This window comes from Dermochelys coriacea, chromosome 2, assembly GCF_009764565.3.
Source record: "Dermochelys coriacea isolate rDerCor1 chromosome 2, rDerCor1.pri.v4, whole genome shotgun sequence".
NCBI classification, from domain to species: domain Eukaryota; kingdom Metazoa; phylum Chordata; order Testudines; family Dermochelyidae; genus Dermochelys; species Dermochelys coriacea.
The window spans coordinates 106,004,183-106,020,086 of NC_050069.1; the positions used below are offsets into that span (position 1 = coordinate 106,004,183).

Here is a 15,904-nt window from a genome sequence, read left to right on the forward strand (position 1 = left end):
CAAATTCAAATAAACTGTTTTACTGATGTTCTTTTAAATTTGTATTCAAATGTGTGTATTAGAGAAAATGCAACAGATATAAAACTTAACTTAATCCTGATGTTCATCTTTATATTCTATAAATTAGTCGTAAGAGTTCTAGTAACAAAAATTACAGCAAATAGTTATACTTGCATGATATTATAAGCAAGCTTCTTGGTTCTCTCATACATTTTGTTCAGAAATTGGTGCTATAATGATCCTTTGAAAAAGGGTGCATCATACTGAATCAATATATTAAAATGAAATCATGATTTTTGACAGTGGCTGGTTTGACATTGCAGTTTTTAATAATTAACCACTTTCATTGGTGGAAATCGTTAGCTGAAATGTACTTGACTGAAACTTTTTATTTTTTTCCCTATTTGATTAGGCTACAAAGCAAGAATGGAAAACAGAATGTGCCATTATCCACAGCAACTGTATCAATGGTTCATAGTGTTCCAGAATTGATGGTTAGCTCTGAGGCAAGTTGAATCGCACTACTTTTATTCTACAGTTTGAGATTTCATTTAGCTGGGGTTCCTCAAAGGGAGATGCCCATTTAATATAAAATATTGGATTGGCCTCACTTTGAGAAGGAAGCTGAGATTTCAGTAAATATAACTAAGATCTGCAAGTCTGCACTATAGACATGTATTGAATAATTAGTTCTTTCTAATAATGTTAGCATGTACTGATATAGATTATAGAAATGTATTAGCAATTGCATCTGATTCTGCAGTATTTTAATGTTACTTACTGCAAGGCTATGATGCCCTTGTGATGATGGCAGCTTTGAATTCTGCTTTCCAGGAGATGTTTCTGCCTTTTCAGAAACAAGCAATTGGTGAAAGTCTTATTTTTACCACTTGTAATAACCTCCAAAGGCTGAAATATTTCTGAAACCCAGTTTCTCCGCATTTCAAGGGAAGGAAAGAGAAATGACCCATTGTCCTCAGTAATGTTTTAGTATCTGACATAAACTTTGTATTTGAAAAGCTTGTGAGGCCTAAATATTGCAATAAAACTGAGCAGTGAAGATGTTAAAATAAACAGGAATGTTCCTGTCTCACTGGCTTTTTTGGGAAAAGGAGTTTATTATTTTAAATATAATAAAAAAAAAAACTCTCCTATTTCTGTTTTTTTTACTAGCTTTCTTTCCTTTTTTTCTTTTATACTAACTCTTTTTCTTCTTCATTCTATCCTTCTCCTCTACTTTGTACTCTTTTTCCTCCTCTTACCTCTTTCAGTTTTAAAAGCTTATAAACAAATAGTTTGGGGGAAGATTCAAGAGTCTAAAAAGATGCCAATTTTGGCCGAGCTCTTCAAAGGCACAAAGGGTGGTTGGGACCCAACTCCCATTTGTGCCTTTTAAAAACTCAAATGTAACTTATGTAAATTACTTGCATACATAACTGGCTGGTAGCCAGCATTCCAGTAAACTATCTGATCTAAATAAGGAGATACAAGTATAACACACATTTGAAGGCCAGTTTGTGTTTAATTATAACAACTTGTAAATATGTTAAAACTTGTATAAGAGAAAAACAAATGGATCTCTTTTAGTTCAAAGAAATGTAGTCAAATACGGTTTTTCATAATGTTAAATTTGTTTACTAGCCATTGATTTTAAATCTTAGAGCTTAAAATTATTTGTAAAATCTCCGATTTGTTTCATTTGACGAACATCAGTTATTTCCTCTAGCACTTCTTGTCTATTTCGGAGCACAAGCTAAATATGACTTTATTTGTTTCTTCTTTTTGTCATTTGCAACTTGTATATTTTCATCTCTTACACCAACAGAGCTTTGGCAGTAGGATTTAATGATAGAACAATTCACTGAAATGTAGGAGGTTAATTTATTTTTAACTTGGATACTTTATTCTGTAGACACAGAACACTCCGAAGGGAGCGTTATTAGAAGTGGTTTTCAGTTTTTGGATGCACAGTTTGAGGCACCTGATTTTTTTTGAAAATGCTCAGCTCTTTCTGAAAATCAGGCTCTGCTAAGGTATCTGAAGTTGTGTATCAAAACTAGTAGTAGTTGCTTTTGAAAATCTTGGCCTTTAATGATTTTTGGTGCCTTGATATATGTTGTAGATAGGTTGCTTTTAATATTAGAGCAGCGGTGTTTGACAGCTTTCTATACCTAAATTATGCAGTTCCTTTTACTTAAAAATGTCTGGAAAGCTAGCAAAAGTAAAGTGGGTGGGTGGCAAAATCTCCTCAGAAGTTACTGAGCATTTGGGCTTCTGATGAGTCATAAATTTGATTTATTTAAAATTTAATTGACTTGTCTCATTTATGCTTAGTCTGTAAATCTCTTTATTATAGCAAGCTGAACAACTAGGGCGGGAAGACCAGCAGCGACTACACCGAAACCGAAAGCTGGTGCTGATGGTAGATTTGGACCAGACGTTAATCCATACAACAGAACAGCACTGCCAACAAATGTCTAATAAAGTAAATATTATTTACTATTATGTTCTTGCGATTACTATGGCTTGAGAAATTTTCTGTTCAGTTCTAATGAGGTGACAGTTCTATAAGACTGTACATTAAAATGTAGGAGAAAAGCTAGTCAAGAAGTGAAAATACATGAGGGACACAAGATTATAAAGCATATTTCAAAATTTTTGTCACTAGTTAGTGAATGAAACACCTTGATTGTTTAAATTGAAATTATTTTTAAAGTAACTAATTTACTTTCCGTCATTTATATAATTCTGTGCTTTGTTTGTCAGCTTGTACAACAAAGCTAAGCTAGTCATTTTTAATTCTTGGTTTTCATGCTAATGCAGTGTGTCTTTTCAGGTTACAGCACTAGGAAAAAAAAATAGCTGAACAGACTGTCTTTTAATTAACCTAATATGAATTTTCATTTTATTTTTAACTTTGTCCCATCTCATACTGTGTTAAACTAAACTTACCATATATCTTTGATCTAAGCTTCTAGGTTTTTAATTAGTAGGGTATCTTCAGCTTGAAAATTAAGAAAATGAGTTAAAAGTACCTTGGATGCTACATGTCCATCTGTGTGTGTCTGCCAATCCATGGGTTTTTCAATAACATTTAATGTTTTTCTGACTCTCCTTGCTGCGTGAAAGATTCTCTCACAGGAAAATGACTGTACACAAAGTAAACTACTAAAAATAGACTTTTTTTCAATCTTGTCTTTTATAGTTCCCGTGTTACTTCTAACTAGTAGGTAAAACATTCTGATACAGTTAATTTACCCCCCAAAAATCCTCTCTGCTGCCCCTTAGCATTTTTTCTGTTTCCCTGACCTCCCACCTAGAAACAGTGCACAGGACACTTCTAAGTGAGTGTTGTTAGAAGTGATTTTCAGGATAACACCAGGTGATTTCCCAACTCTGTCTTTATTCTTGCTTGCAAAAAAGTATTATTATGCTCCTTCAGATAAGTGTCAAGTTGTTTTCTTTTCAGAGAGGTTGGTAAGCACCTGTACAGATGAAAATTTACAGTTTGTTTTCATGTTTCCTAGTTGGAAACCTTAAAACAAATAGAGTAACTTAAATTCACACTTCCACAGGGTAGATTTGGTTTAAATCATTATTTAAATCACCAGTCAGGAAGACTCGATTTAGTTATGAATTTCTACATAAAAGTGCATTCTTGTTGGTTGTTATAACCTTAATACATATTCTTTACAACTCGGAGATAGATGTAGGTTTCCTTTTTAGAAGGTACACACGATACATTTTTAAAGTGATTTATTTTGAAAACTTTTCAGATTAGTTTTATAGCTATATCGGGAAAATGAATGATTGGTTATTTCATTTACCAAAGGTAATTGAAGTAGGTATTCCTGAAGTCATTGAGAGGTGAACTGTCTACAATTCAACAGGTTAATCATTAATATTTGGAGGATTTTCTTGCCATGCTGTATTAAGAGGAGAACATCACCAGACAGATATTTAAATTGTTTTATTTAACTAAACTGGCAACATGTATTCTGGATTTTTTTTCTTCAACAGCAAACATATAATATTATAACAAAACAAGCATATGAATTTTTGAATTTAGTTAAACATTCAAGGTTTTTAAAATCAGGTTTGTTTTTGTTAAAATTGTTAACTAAACTAGTTAAATGGAATATTTAAAAACAACAAAAATTTAAATTGACTATGTCTGCCAGGTCAACATGAGAAACTTAAAATATTGGCTTCTGCAGCTAACTCAGTCGTCTTCACCTTCATTTTCCTGTTTGTTCATAATCTGGAAAAGAAAAACAAGCTTTCCTGCTTTTTCAGGTCCCAAACAATTTCTCAATTTGGAATAAATTAGTCCAAAGGAAGAAAATATTCTTTCTACACCGGCAGAAGAAGCTACTGCTGTTAAGTGAGGTTATCACTTCAACAGTCTCCAAATCCAAGTGCTTAAGTGACTTCCACCAGTTCACTGGTGTGACTTTCTTTAAAACATCATCAGCAAATATATATTTCTTGAATGGTTCACCCTTAGCTCTAAAGTTTATTATAGTTGGTGTTATGGAGGGATGATTGCTAGATATCCATGTCCTAGCCTACTCTCTTCTTCAGCAGTTTAGGTTTGACCCTGGTACTGAGTATTGAGAATATTTGTAAGAAAATGAGCTAGAGATAGTGCTTTTTTTTTAATGCTTGTAATTTAACTCTGTCTTTGCATATTTCTCTCTCAAGATCTCACTCAGTTCCTTCCAGATTTCAACAGCATCAGCAATAAAACAGCTATTTCCCTGCATTTTGTTCAAGGCTACAGAAACAGGCTTCAGGGTATTCAGCATGTGTTCAACATTTCTCGTAAGCCCAATGTTGAGAACTTTGGCTGTGACGGTACCATCTATTTTTTCACTATTTGGTTCACAAACTGTCATCAGATTAGGCCAGTTCTTGATATAGTGCTCAAAACAATCCACTACTGAGTTCCATCGCACGTCTTGGGGGAGAGTTAGCTTGATTCCTCCCACTTTTTTCAGCTGCCGCAAAGTGTTACGGAAGTATTTTGTAATTTCAACAACATTAGCGTTTTATTTCTGACACACTGAAGTCTTTGGCTAGGAGGTGCATCAAATGAGCACTGAAACCGTATGTTGTTAGCTTGGGACTCTCTTATAAATAATTTCTTCTCATCTTGGATACATTTTCAGCATTGTCTGTGACCAAGCTGCATACTAGACGTTTGAATTTTTGTTTCACAGTTTGTTATAGCTTTTATTGCTACTTCTTATATGTATTCTGCTGTGTGTGTATTTCCTGATGTATCAATTGTTTCTGTAAGGAAGACATTCCCTTCTTCTGTTGTCACACAAGCACATTCAACGGGATCATTGTGGACATTGCTCCACCCATCAAGACTTAGGTTATCAATTTCACTCTCTAGACTTTTTGCACACTGCTCAATTTCTCTTTCATACGCTTTTTCCACCAATTTGCCTGCAACATCTGCTCTGTTGGGTGGACTGTATCCTGATCTTAATGACTGAACCATGTTAATGAAGTGTGCGTTCTCAGTCATATGGAAAGGGGAGTTTGTTGCATAAACAAACCGGGCAATTTTTTTCATCAGTTACCTCTTTTTGTAATTCGCTGGTTCTTATCACAAACTTATCAATGGTTGTTTCTGGATGATAGAGGGTTTTTTTCTTCTTTTTGCTACAGGTGATATACTGTGGTCATGTGACATACATGATGCAATTGAAACACTATCATTGGCAGATAACTCTGAAACTATAGAAGATGATAGTGGTCTTGAAGGTGGATAGTCTTCAGAATCCTGTATGTTGAGGATGGATTCTCCTAAACAAAAAAATAAGTCAATGCAGTTATTTAATATTACCATACTGCTCATTTAGTATTACTCATTGCATTCACTGACACTCCAGTACTAAAGGTGAAATTGTAAAAGCAAGATCTGCCTATTTCAGCTATTTATTTTTATCACCGCTGCATCTAAAATGATAGTACCATAGAGTAACAACTATATTTTTTGCTCAAACATGAGAATTCAACGAATAGTCCAGAAGGAAGACAAGCAGTCCTTAAGAAAGGAGTATGAAATAAAAAAGTTTACCAACATAAAGATCCTAAGAGTTCAGGCATGTTCATTCTCAGGAGGAAGCTGCGTTGAAGATGATGAAATGAACACGTTTCATTGTTGTTTCATTTGAGCAACCAGGCCTTGCATTTCTTTGTTGCACTGTTTGCATTTTGCACGCATGTCTGTCTTACCCACAGGTATAAGGACTTCATTAAAATATTCCCAAACTGGGTCTCTTTTATGGCCTGCTGTCATAATAGGTTTTCTCTTCTAGTGTGAGAATGGTATGGTAGATATCAAATCAATGAAGGCTACACTCGGAAAGACCTCAAGACTTCTGGAATACACTGCTCACACTGTTTCACTTTTGTTTCTACTGCCTATCCCTCCCTTCTCACATTTATCTCCAGACGACTTCTTCTTGTCCAGATCTATTCCGCCCCCAACAATATTCTATGCATTGAACTTTTTTTAAACTTTTCACTTTTAGTGAGAGGTAAGGGATTGACTGTACACAAATTTGCAGAGGGACAGTAGAGTTTAAGGTCAGTTATTTCTCACCTCTATTTATTATTTATTTATTTTAAAACATTTTTGCTGTTAACAAGCATGTTATCTCTGGGGACACAAATCCACAGTTTGAGAACTGTAAAACTAAGCATCTCTGATGGTATCTTCTAGACTGAGCACTGAGTCCCACTGGGTAGATAGAAAAATTAACCTAAATAATCTATACAGAAGCCCCTGGAACCCCATAAGATTGGGTTCCTAATCCATGAACTATTGGAACTCATTTACAAAAGTTTTTTTAAGCATTACATGAATATATTGTCTCATACTATAGAATTAGAATTTATAATCCCTATTCCATGATGAGATATCTTTGAGCTATAATGATCTTAATTAAAACTATCTTTAGATAAAATGCTTTTTGAGGAAAAAACTTATCAAAAAAATCTAGTTTAAATAAAACCTTTTTATTTTTTAAATCTTTGATTTTTATCCACCCTGTACTTTCACATGCCTGACATGGTTATACTTGTTTAATGTTTTCCCTCATCAGAGAGGGATCAGTGACAACAAAATAAAATAAATGACCTGCATAGTTCAATGACTGTCTGTGTCTGGGTAAATCCATGTTTATAAAACAAGTATTCAGGGGGTTCATAAATGAGTGCTCAACTTACTTTGACATTTCTGTATATCCCTTCCTGAGCTGCTATATGCATTTTCATAGGTACAGTTTTTTTCATTCAGCACAAATTGGCAATTTGTTTTATTTTTCAACCCAGTGTGTAGTAAAACTGTCTCTCATCATTGAGAGTAAAACAAACTCTTTAAGAAATGTAATTAGATATTTTCATAAAATTTGTTGTGTAAACAAACCTTTGAAGGCCTAGGTAACTTTCAATATTCTAACATTGTAAACAATTACTGCAAGTCAAAAATGTGTTCTGCCTTATAAAAACCAAAATATGCTTTGGGTCAAATATATGTCCAAATGAAAATCTTATTCAGCTTAATTGGGCTGAAGTAGGATCTCCGAATAAAACTGAGGTAAAGGGAGGTGCTTTTAGGCATGTTTATTTTTGTACTAAACGTAATTACTTTACAAGTCTTGCTGTGCGGTTATTTTGTTCTCTTCTAGGGAATATTCCATTTCCAGTTAGGTCGAGGTGAACCTATGCTGCATACTCGTTTGCGTCCTCATTGCAAGGAATTCCTAGAAAAGATTGCCAAGCTGTATGAATTACATGTTTTTACCTTTGGTAGCAGACTTTATGCACATACAATTGCAGGTGAGTAGCATGCTGTTTGGAATACTTGAGTTGTATCAGCCTTTAAGATTTGATGTGACTTTGACTTTCTGTTCTTTTCCAAGTCTCTGTCCACCTATACTTCTAAAGAAGATTCTGTGCAAACTATAATGCCATTGAAGACCCAGAATTGTAAATTAATAACGCAAATTAAAATTTTGCATTGAAAATTTTGTCTAAGTATAAAGAATAGAGTTCTATAAGCAGAATGCTTAACTTTTTTGGACTTCAGTCCATGTACTAATTTCTCTTTTCCTTAAATACAGTCCTGCTGTTTATTTTTTAGGAAATGAGCCACAACTTTTCTTCTCTCTTTGCATCTAAAGAAGGTCCTTACTGTGTGGATTCGATGAGGTATCTGGGTTTCACCCTGTGCCTTCCTCAGGCAGTCTGAAAGCAACACTCCCTTCAGGAGAGGGAGTGAGAGGCATAAATCTTTTGTCTCCCTTCTATGGAAGTATCACTGTTAATGTCAATCAGCTGACATGAGAACATAAGAACGCCCATACTGGGTCAGTTGAAAGGTCCATCTAGCCCAGTATCCTGTCTTCCGACAGTGACCAATGCCAGGTGTCCCAGACGGAATGAACAGAATAGCTAATAGTCAAGTGATCCATCCCCTTTTGCCCATTCCCAGCTTCTGGCAAACAGAGGCTAGGGAGAGCATCCCTGCCCATCCTGGCTAATAGCCATTGATGGACCTATCCTCCCTGAATTTATCTAGTTCTTTTTTTGAATCCTTTTATAGTTTTGGCCTTCACAACATCCTGTGGAAAAGAGTTCCACCAGTTGACTATGCATTGTGTGAAGAAATACTACTTTTGTTTTTAAACCTGCTACCTATTAATTTGATTTGGTGACTCCTAGTTCTTGTGTTATCAGAAGGAGTAAATAACATTTCCTTATTTATTTTTCTCCACCAGTCATGATTTTATAGACCTCTATCATATCCCCCTCCTTAGTCATCTCTTTTCCAAGCTGAAAAGTCTGTCTTATTAATCTGTACTTATATGGAGACCTCAAAGAGGTGCTTGTATGGTAGTTCTGTTTGTGCCCTTCTCTTGGAGCTGTGATTCAGTATTGGCATTTATTAGAGAATAACGTTTTGTATTTCAGTGTTTTCATATCCTTTCTCATCAAGATCTTGCCTCTCACAATCTCATTAAAACTTGTTCTCAAATGTTTTAATTTAAAAGAAAAAGGAAATCTACACTATCATTTTTCAACAGACATAAGTGAAAGTTAATGCTAGACATATTACCCTAACGTGCAAGTTGATGACACAACCACCAGTACATGATTGAACTGTAAACTTGGCTGTTTCCCCTCCTGAACCTCATGTTTCAGTGTAGTATTTTGTTAATTTCCTTAGTTTTTGCTTTTAAAAATACTCTGCTAATATTCCGTTAGGATCATGTCAATAGCAGCTAAGTAATTCATTAGTTTGTGACCCCAGTGGAAGAAATAAAAATACACGTTAATCCGTGTCTCAGTCCGGTGAATGTTGTCAGTGAGTAAAATTGTACCTATTTCTGTTATCCATATCCTTTTCCTTTCCCTCCTGTTGTATTGTCTTGTGTGTTTGTAGAGTGTCAAGCACAATGGGACTCTGTTTTTTATTAGGGCCTATGGGCCCTGTCTAGATACCAGTGTTAAATAATAACCTCAGATGATAAACTACAAGAGATGACAAACTACAAAATAGGGGATTTTACAGAGAATTTTGATACAAATAAGGCATTGAAGATGCAATTTGATGTACTTAAAGATTGCAAGAGACTCCTGTAACCTGAAACTAATGATTTATTTAGAGGATCAAAGTAACTTCACTTCTGGAGAGAAGGGAAGGGTGTGCCTTCAATTTTTTTTGGGGGGGGAGGACAGGGGGATAGAACCACAAGACTTGTTCCCCCATTGATTGTATATCATTCGTTATTTGGTGACTGATATACTTGATGAAGCTCCCTTTAGAGGCTATCGATGTCATTATAAGGTTATAAATTTTGGGGACAAGGACTGTCTTTATTGCACAGCACAGGACACAATGTTTATATGTTAACATACTCCCTTTTCCTGATGAGTGTGGTTCTGGTTTGTTCAGGGAATGAGGAAATGGGACTTAAGCTTGGTTGTCTTGCATGATGAACTTTGAGCACTTGATGTGGTGATATGACATTCTAGCTTTTGCTAGTTTCTGCTGTAGTATTCTGTGCTGGCAGGAAGAGAAAGTTGAGCTGCTGATGAGTATGTGAGAGTGATGGCTAAGCTCTAGTAATGTGAAACTTGACATAGTCTGTGCATGTGTTGAACACTTGATGGCGGTATTGTTCAGAGAAATAAATTATAGTGGGAAATATTCAGTTAGTATTGAGCAAGGAGTAGCAGATAGCTGGAAGGTAATAGATGAGTCAAGAGGAAATAGAAGATGAAACAAAGGAGTCTTTTATCCATATGGAAAAACTTAAACCACTCTGCCTTGCCAGATTTCACATACACCTTCTATATGCCTCCCCAGATCTTCTGCATACACCTTTTGATGGCCCCTTCCTGCATGCTCCTGAGATCTTTTTTTCTTATCTTGGTGAGGCCCCTGTATCTGAGACCAGAAAACATGGTTCCCTGGCACGCTTTTGTTTGCCCCTCATGTGCATCCAGGTCCTGTACCCTCTTCACTATATCTCTTCCCTTCCATATTTTCTGCTTTTGATCTCCTATTTGTATAAATTTTGCACAAGCTGTCTTATGAAAGGAGACTCAAGGAGCTTGGCTTGTTTAGCCTAACCAAAAGAAGGTTGAGGGGAGATATGATTGCTCCCTATAAATATATCAGAGGGATAAATACTGGAGAGGGAGAGGAATTATTTAAACTCAGTACCAATGTGGACACTGTGCAGTGACTCCTCCCCCTGTGGCTGGAGAGTGGTCGGGGCAGGAGTGCAGAGCTTCCTGCAGCCAGGGGAGGTTCCCAAAGGTGAGTCTGATCCAGACCTAGAAGCAACTCTTGCAGGTGAAGAGTCAGTCCTGTCTCTCCGCAGTCTTTCCAGGACTAACAGCTGTAACTCGATGCATAGTAGGAGTCCCAGCTGGGGCACCCTAGTCCTGGCTCTCTCCAGCAGATTTCATGGGGGAGACCAGATGACAGATTTTTCATGGCTGTGAATTTGATAGAGTCCTTCCAATGTGTTATAACCTGGCTATTTTCTCTGTTAAGTGAGTAAACTTTTTCATCACATGTATAATTCGTATAAGTTGTTTGCATAAAATCTCCAGATATCTGGATATTCAGCCTTATCAGATAGAACCTTCTATTGAAAGTTACATGCTTTTTAAAATGGAATAACTTCTTTAGTTAGCTGCAATAGCTAATTTTATAATATTTATATAATACACAAGTGAATATAAAAATTTAGTGATGCTATGTTTCGGCTCATGACATAGCTACTGTGAACCTAGCTACTGTAGAAGTAGCCTGGTGATAAATCTAATGAAGATGCTGCATGTGTTGCAAACCTGATTGATTTCCCTATGAAAATGCCTTTTGAGCAGTAAAAATCATATTGCCTGACAGAATTTGAAGAATATGAAATAAACATACTTGGCCAGTGTGTCAAACCAGAACAAAAAATAGCTTGACTTGCCTATAAAGGTAAGTACTGTATATGGGATAATTTTAATACAGATAAGTTCACATCTTCAAATGTCTGATTATAAATTCATTTGGCAATGATTTTTGTTACACATGCCAAATATCTTATTGTATTAACATGATGTGATATGATTAACACATGTAAGATTGTGTCTTCAGTTTACTGTCTGTAGAAACAACATATGTTCAGCAACTGGAATACACGTTTTATCTGTAACTTTCAGCTGAACATATTGAACCATCTCCAAGTTTTAGCAAGGGTGTAGAGGCTTCTGAGAGAGATGACTGGTGCCTGCTGAGAGTGGGGGGACACAATTTAAAGGTTTGGGCTCCTCCAACAGCTTGAGTCAAGGCCCCCCTCCCCTCCTGGCACACTGCCCTCTTATGCTCAGCGGGCCCTCCCTGCAACTCCCAGGTGTTAGTTCCACGTGGAGACACAGTAGCAAATAGCTGGGAGCTGCAGTGAGGGGCCGCTGAACGGAGAAAGGCAGCAGCAAAAACAGTGGCTCTCCCTGCTGCTCCCAGCTGTTTGCCACTGCCTCTCCCCATGGGCCGCAGCTCCGAGGTTGCTGGTTCCAGCAGCTGCCATGGTAAGGAGGGGGCCTGGTGGCACCGTGTGACTGAGCAGGCCCAGCAAACCCTGGTAAAAATCTGGGTAGGCATGTGACCCCATGTCCGTCCGTCCCGTTCTCTTTCCCCCCCCCCCCCCCACCCCATGCATCACCTCTGGTTTTTGTCCAGCGGGGAGGAAGGTCTTGTGGTTCAGCCCCGTGGGGTGCACCGCTCAGGGCTTCAATAGGAGTGGGTCTGAAGCCCCAGCAGGCGCCTCCCACGGGGCTGAAGTCCGGGCTCTTGAACTTCTGAAGATTGTCGTATGTGGCTCGGAGGATCAGTAAGTTTGGCTATCCCTTATCTATGGCAAAGTAGGTTGTTCTAGAATTGAAATAGGTCACCAGGGGCTGAGAATCTTTGACTCCCATTGGAGGATCAGGTCAGTAACTCTTGCCAGATTCTACGGTAGATAAGGGAATGGCAGAATTAAAGTTGAGACTTAATTTCTGTGGTAAGCCCCATTTTGGTTTTATTTTGATATCCCCACCCGCTAAGTAAGGCTACGATTTTTGGCATAGGAATTTTTAGTAAATTTTAAGAACAGAGGTGCAGGGGGAAAAAACAATAAGTCACTGGAAGGTCGCCAAGTGTAGTTTTCACAACATCAGCATTCATGAGCATACTTGGAGATGCTGAAAGGTAAGGCCCAGGGAATGGGGTGTGGGAATTGGAAAGTGAGTACACCCCACAGCATTGGTGCCTGTCCCATGGGGCTGGGCCTGGCTCTGGCTCTCTGCTCTGGGTGCTGTGACCTGGAAATGTGTATAATATGGAGGAGGAGGTAACATTTGAAAAAAAGCATTCCCATACTGAAACACTAATGATCTAGGTAACGTGTCTCCTATGTTGGCCTGTGCTAGATGTTTCAGAGAATGACTACGTCTCTAAAGCAGCCAGCACTAGTTATGCTCAAGGATGCAGGGAATAAGTCCAGAGCTTTCCTGCCCAAACCCCTCCCATATGTGGTCAAAGAGGCACATTTGGGGCACTGGGCACAGTGACTTCCTCTCTGAACTGAGAGCAACAGTAGTAGAGAGGTACCTCTACCACCTCCTGACATCATAGATTCATAGATCATCCTTCTGAAACTTGGCCTGTGGACCTTCTTTATTACTTGCTGTATTGCTGTTCGTATCCTACCACTGCAGTCTTTCAGCTATCCTCCCATAGTTTCCCCGGGCGCATATAGCATTTTCTACTGTCCCTTGCTTTACTCCCCTCTTACTCCAGCAATTCCTTCTCCTCCCCACTTCACCCATGAGTTGTCGCCCCTCAAAATACCCTAAAACTAAGTTTGTTGTTGTTTTGTTTGTTTGTTTTTGGGTTTTTTGTGGTAGAGAGAAAATATATAAGCAGATACATAACACACGTATGCCTACCATCAATTCGATCATTTTGCTAGTTTGTATCCCTTTCTGCACCTTTCATCTCTTTCTGTCTGTTGGACTGGTAAGCTCTTCAGAGCAGGGGTGCATTCTTCCCACACTGTAACCTAGTACAATATAAATGTTGATAGTCTAGTTAATTGTACAGAAATATAGTATGGGGTGCAGATACTGTAATCATTTGCACATTCATCTTCTGTCATCTGATCTTTATTGTAATCAAGACCGTTAATTTTTGTATGACTGAATGGTAAGCCCACCCAAAAGGTGCACAGATGCTGGAGCTATAGGACTCAAAGAACCGAAATAGGGTAGATAGAGTCATGTGTTTTACCCAGAGGCTTCATAAACATCTTGAGTAGGTTTTTGGTGATTTTCTGTGATGGCATCCTAGTTAAACTTTATGGTTTTCCTTCAGATTTATACAAAATAATTACATAGGTTTTCTCCCCAGGGTAACCTGTGACAGTGTTGAACTTTTTTCCAGTTTGTGACAAGTATTGGGTTGTAACTGCATACATTCCCTCTTCCTCCTCCTAGAGATATATCTGTCCCAGATAAAACATTTCCGTTTACCTTCTGAGCATCTGATAGACTAGTTGAGCTTTTAAAATGTATTGAGAAGGTCAGATTTTAGATAACATACTTTAAAATATTAAATATCACTGTGTACCCCTGTGCTCTGTATTCATTTGTCTAAAAAAATTGAAATGGTTAAGCAGTAAAATTAACTAATTGCTAACTTTGAATTATAAACTTAGAAACAAACGAGTCCTGCGCTTTTAAGAAGTAGGAGACTAAATTCTTCTCTGTAGTTTTATATTATGTCCATCACCACAATGTCTGAGCATCTTGGAGTAGAAAAATCAAGTATGGTGTTGTATCCGTGGTATTGTCCTCATTATCTCTCATTCCCATGTTCTGGTGGTGGTGGTTGGAATTTTTAAAACTGATTATTGTTACTTTATCTTAATTATTTTTAATGGTAAACAATTCCATAGCAGGGCAAGAAATTCAATGGGCTGCAACTGGGGGACAGGGTGGTGGTGTAATGAGTGTCACTTAAAGAATTTTGGATTTTTGTAGAATCTGTGTGTGATGTCATAAAGCTATAGAGAATTTTCCAAAAGTATAAAAGCAGGAGAATGAAGAGCTGATTACATAAAGACAATGGAACATGTAATTGATTAAAAATTGTATTCAACAAATGGGTGGCTGCTGTAAAAGAATAAGTAGACCTATATAAACTCACGGTTTCTAGTTAGGACTGTTTCTTCATTTGTCCACATTGGTTTCTATAAAAGGCTTTAAATAGTCCATGTTTGGCTGTACTTGTGTGTGAAATAGCTTTTTTTGATGTGTGCTAAGATGTGACTTGATGGGTAAATGTATTAATGAGTAAAATTCATTTGTGAAGCTCAGTGTTGAATGCTGTTTTGAGATAGAAAATGTATGCTAACTAGTGAAAGGTAGCAATTATAGCCTAACAGGAAATGCTATTTATGGTTTTATTGTTGAAATCAAGCAACACCCCCTATTTTTTTCTTTCTTATGTGTAGCTTGATAAGTAATAACATTAGGAGTTTTAAAATTTTTCACTTGACATTTTCTGACACACCTCCCAAGAGGAAAAATGTGTGTAGTTCTAATTCTTTTTGTGAAGAGGAAGAAAACCTTTAGAAATGAACTACAAGGAACTTTGTGTTTAGTCAGTACCTGCTGGTGGATCAGTTGCTGTTTTTTGTTAATACATGGTCTAGCCACTGAATGTCTCAGTTGTTCTTGTATGGAAGAAACTCACTTTGTGGCCAGTACTGGTGAAAAGTTCTTATTCTTAAAGATTTAAAGACAGACATTTTGTTAAAGCAAATTAACTTTATTCCATCAAAGAAATATTATGTGCCTCCCAAATGCCATTTCTGTGAAATATATAAACAAATGGATATTATACTTTGTTTTTCCATTGACTTGGCAATGTTTTTAAAAAAGTAAATTTGAGAGAGAAGCTCCTTAGTAATAATTATGCCTTTTGGTTACTTGGTGTCCTTCGTTCAATTTAACACCAATTTATAAGACTTCACTGAAATTTTGTGTGACTAATCCATATTGAGCTGTATTAGGAACTGGTAAGGTCATATGAAAGTTTAAACTCTTAAGATAAAGATGTAATGGACCTGACTTTTTTCAAATTGGGTCTTCAGTTTGTGGGGGGCTGTCTTGCATCTGTAGCGAACTGTCCTCATTTTTCTTTTTACTTGCCATCAGTTGCCAGGAAAAAGCATAAATGAACTAGATTTTTCCCAAAGCCCTGGTAAATAACTGTGCACTTCTGCTTCTTCCATCATTATTGTCTGTCAACACTTATGTATGTTCAGGTTTCCTA

General features: G+C 37.1%; 1 protein-coding gene across 10 annotated transcripts in view; it reads left to right on the top strand.

Moving 5' to 3' along the window:
- CTDP1 (CTD phosphatase subunit 1) overlaps positions 1-15,904 on the top strand; it is a 171,952-nt gene that overhangs the window by 13,222 nt on the left and 142,826 nt on the right. For all 10 annotated transcript variants that reach the window (XR_006278964.1, XM_043508248.1, XM_043508249.1 and 7 more), the window contains 3 exons: positions 413-506; positions 2,357-2,485; positions 7,710-7,860. Coding sequence is in view for 9 of the 10 variants with exons in the window: in XM_043508248.1 (XP_043364183.1) it covers positions 413-506; positions 2,357-2,485; positions 7,710-7,860 (374 nt within the window). In the remaining variant the exon portion in view is untranslated. The remainder of the gene's footprint in view (positions 1-412; positions 507-2,356; positions 2,486-7,709; positions 7,861-15,904) is intronic.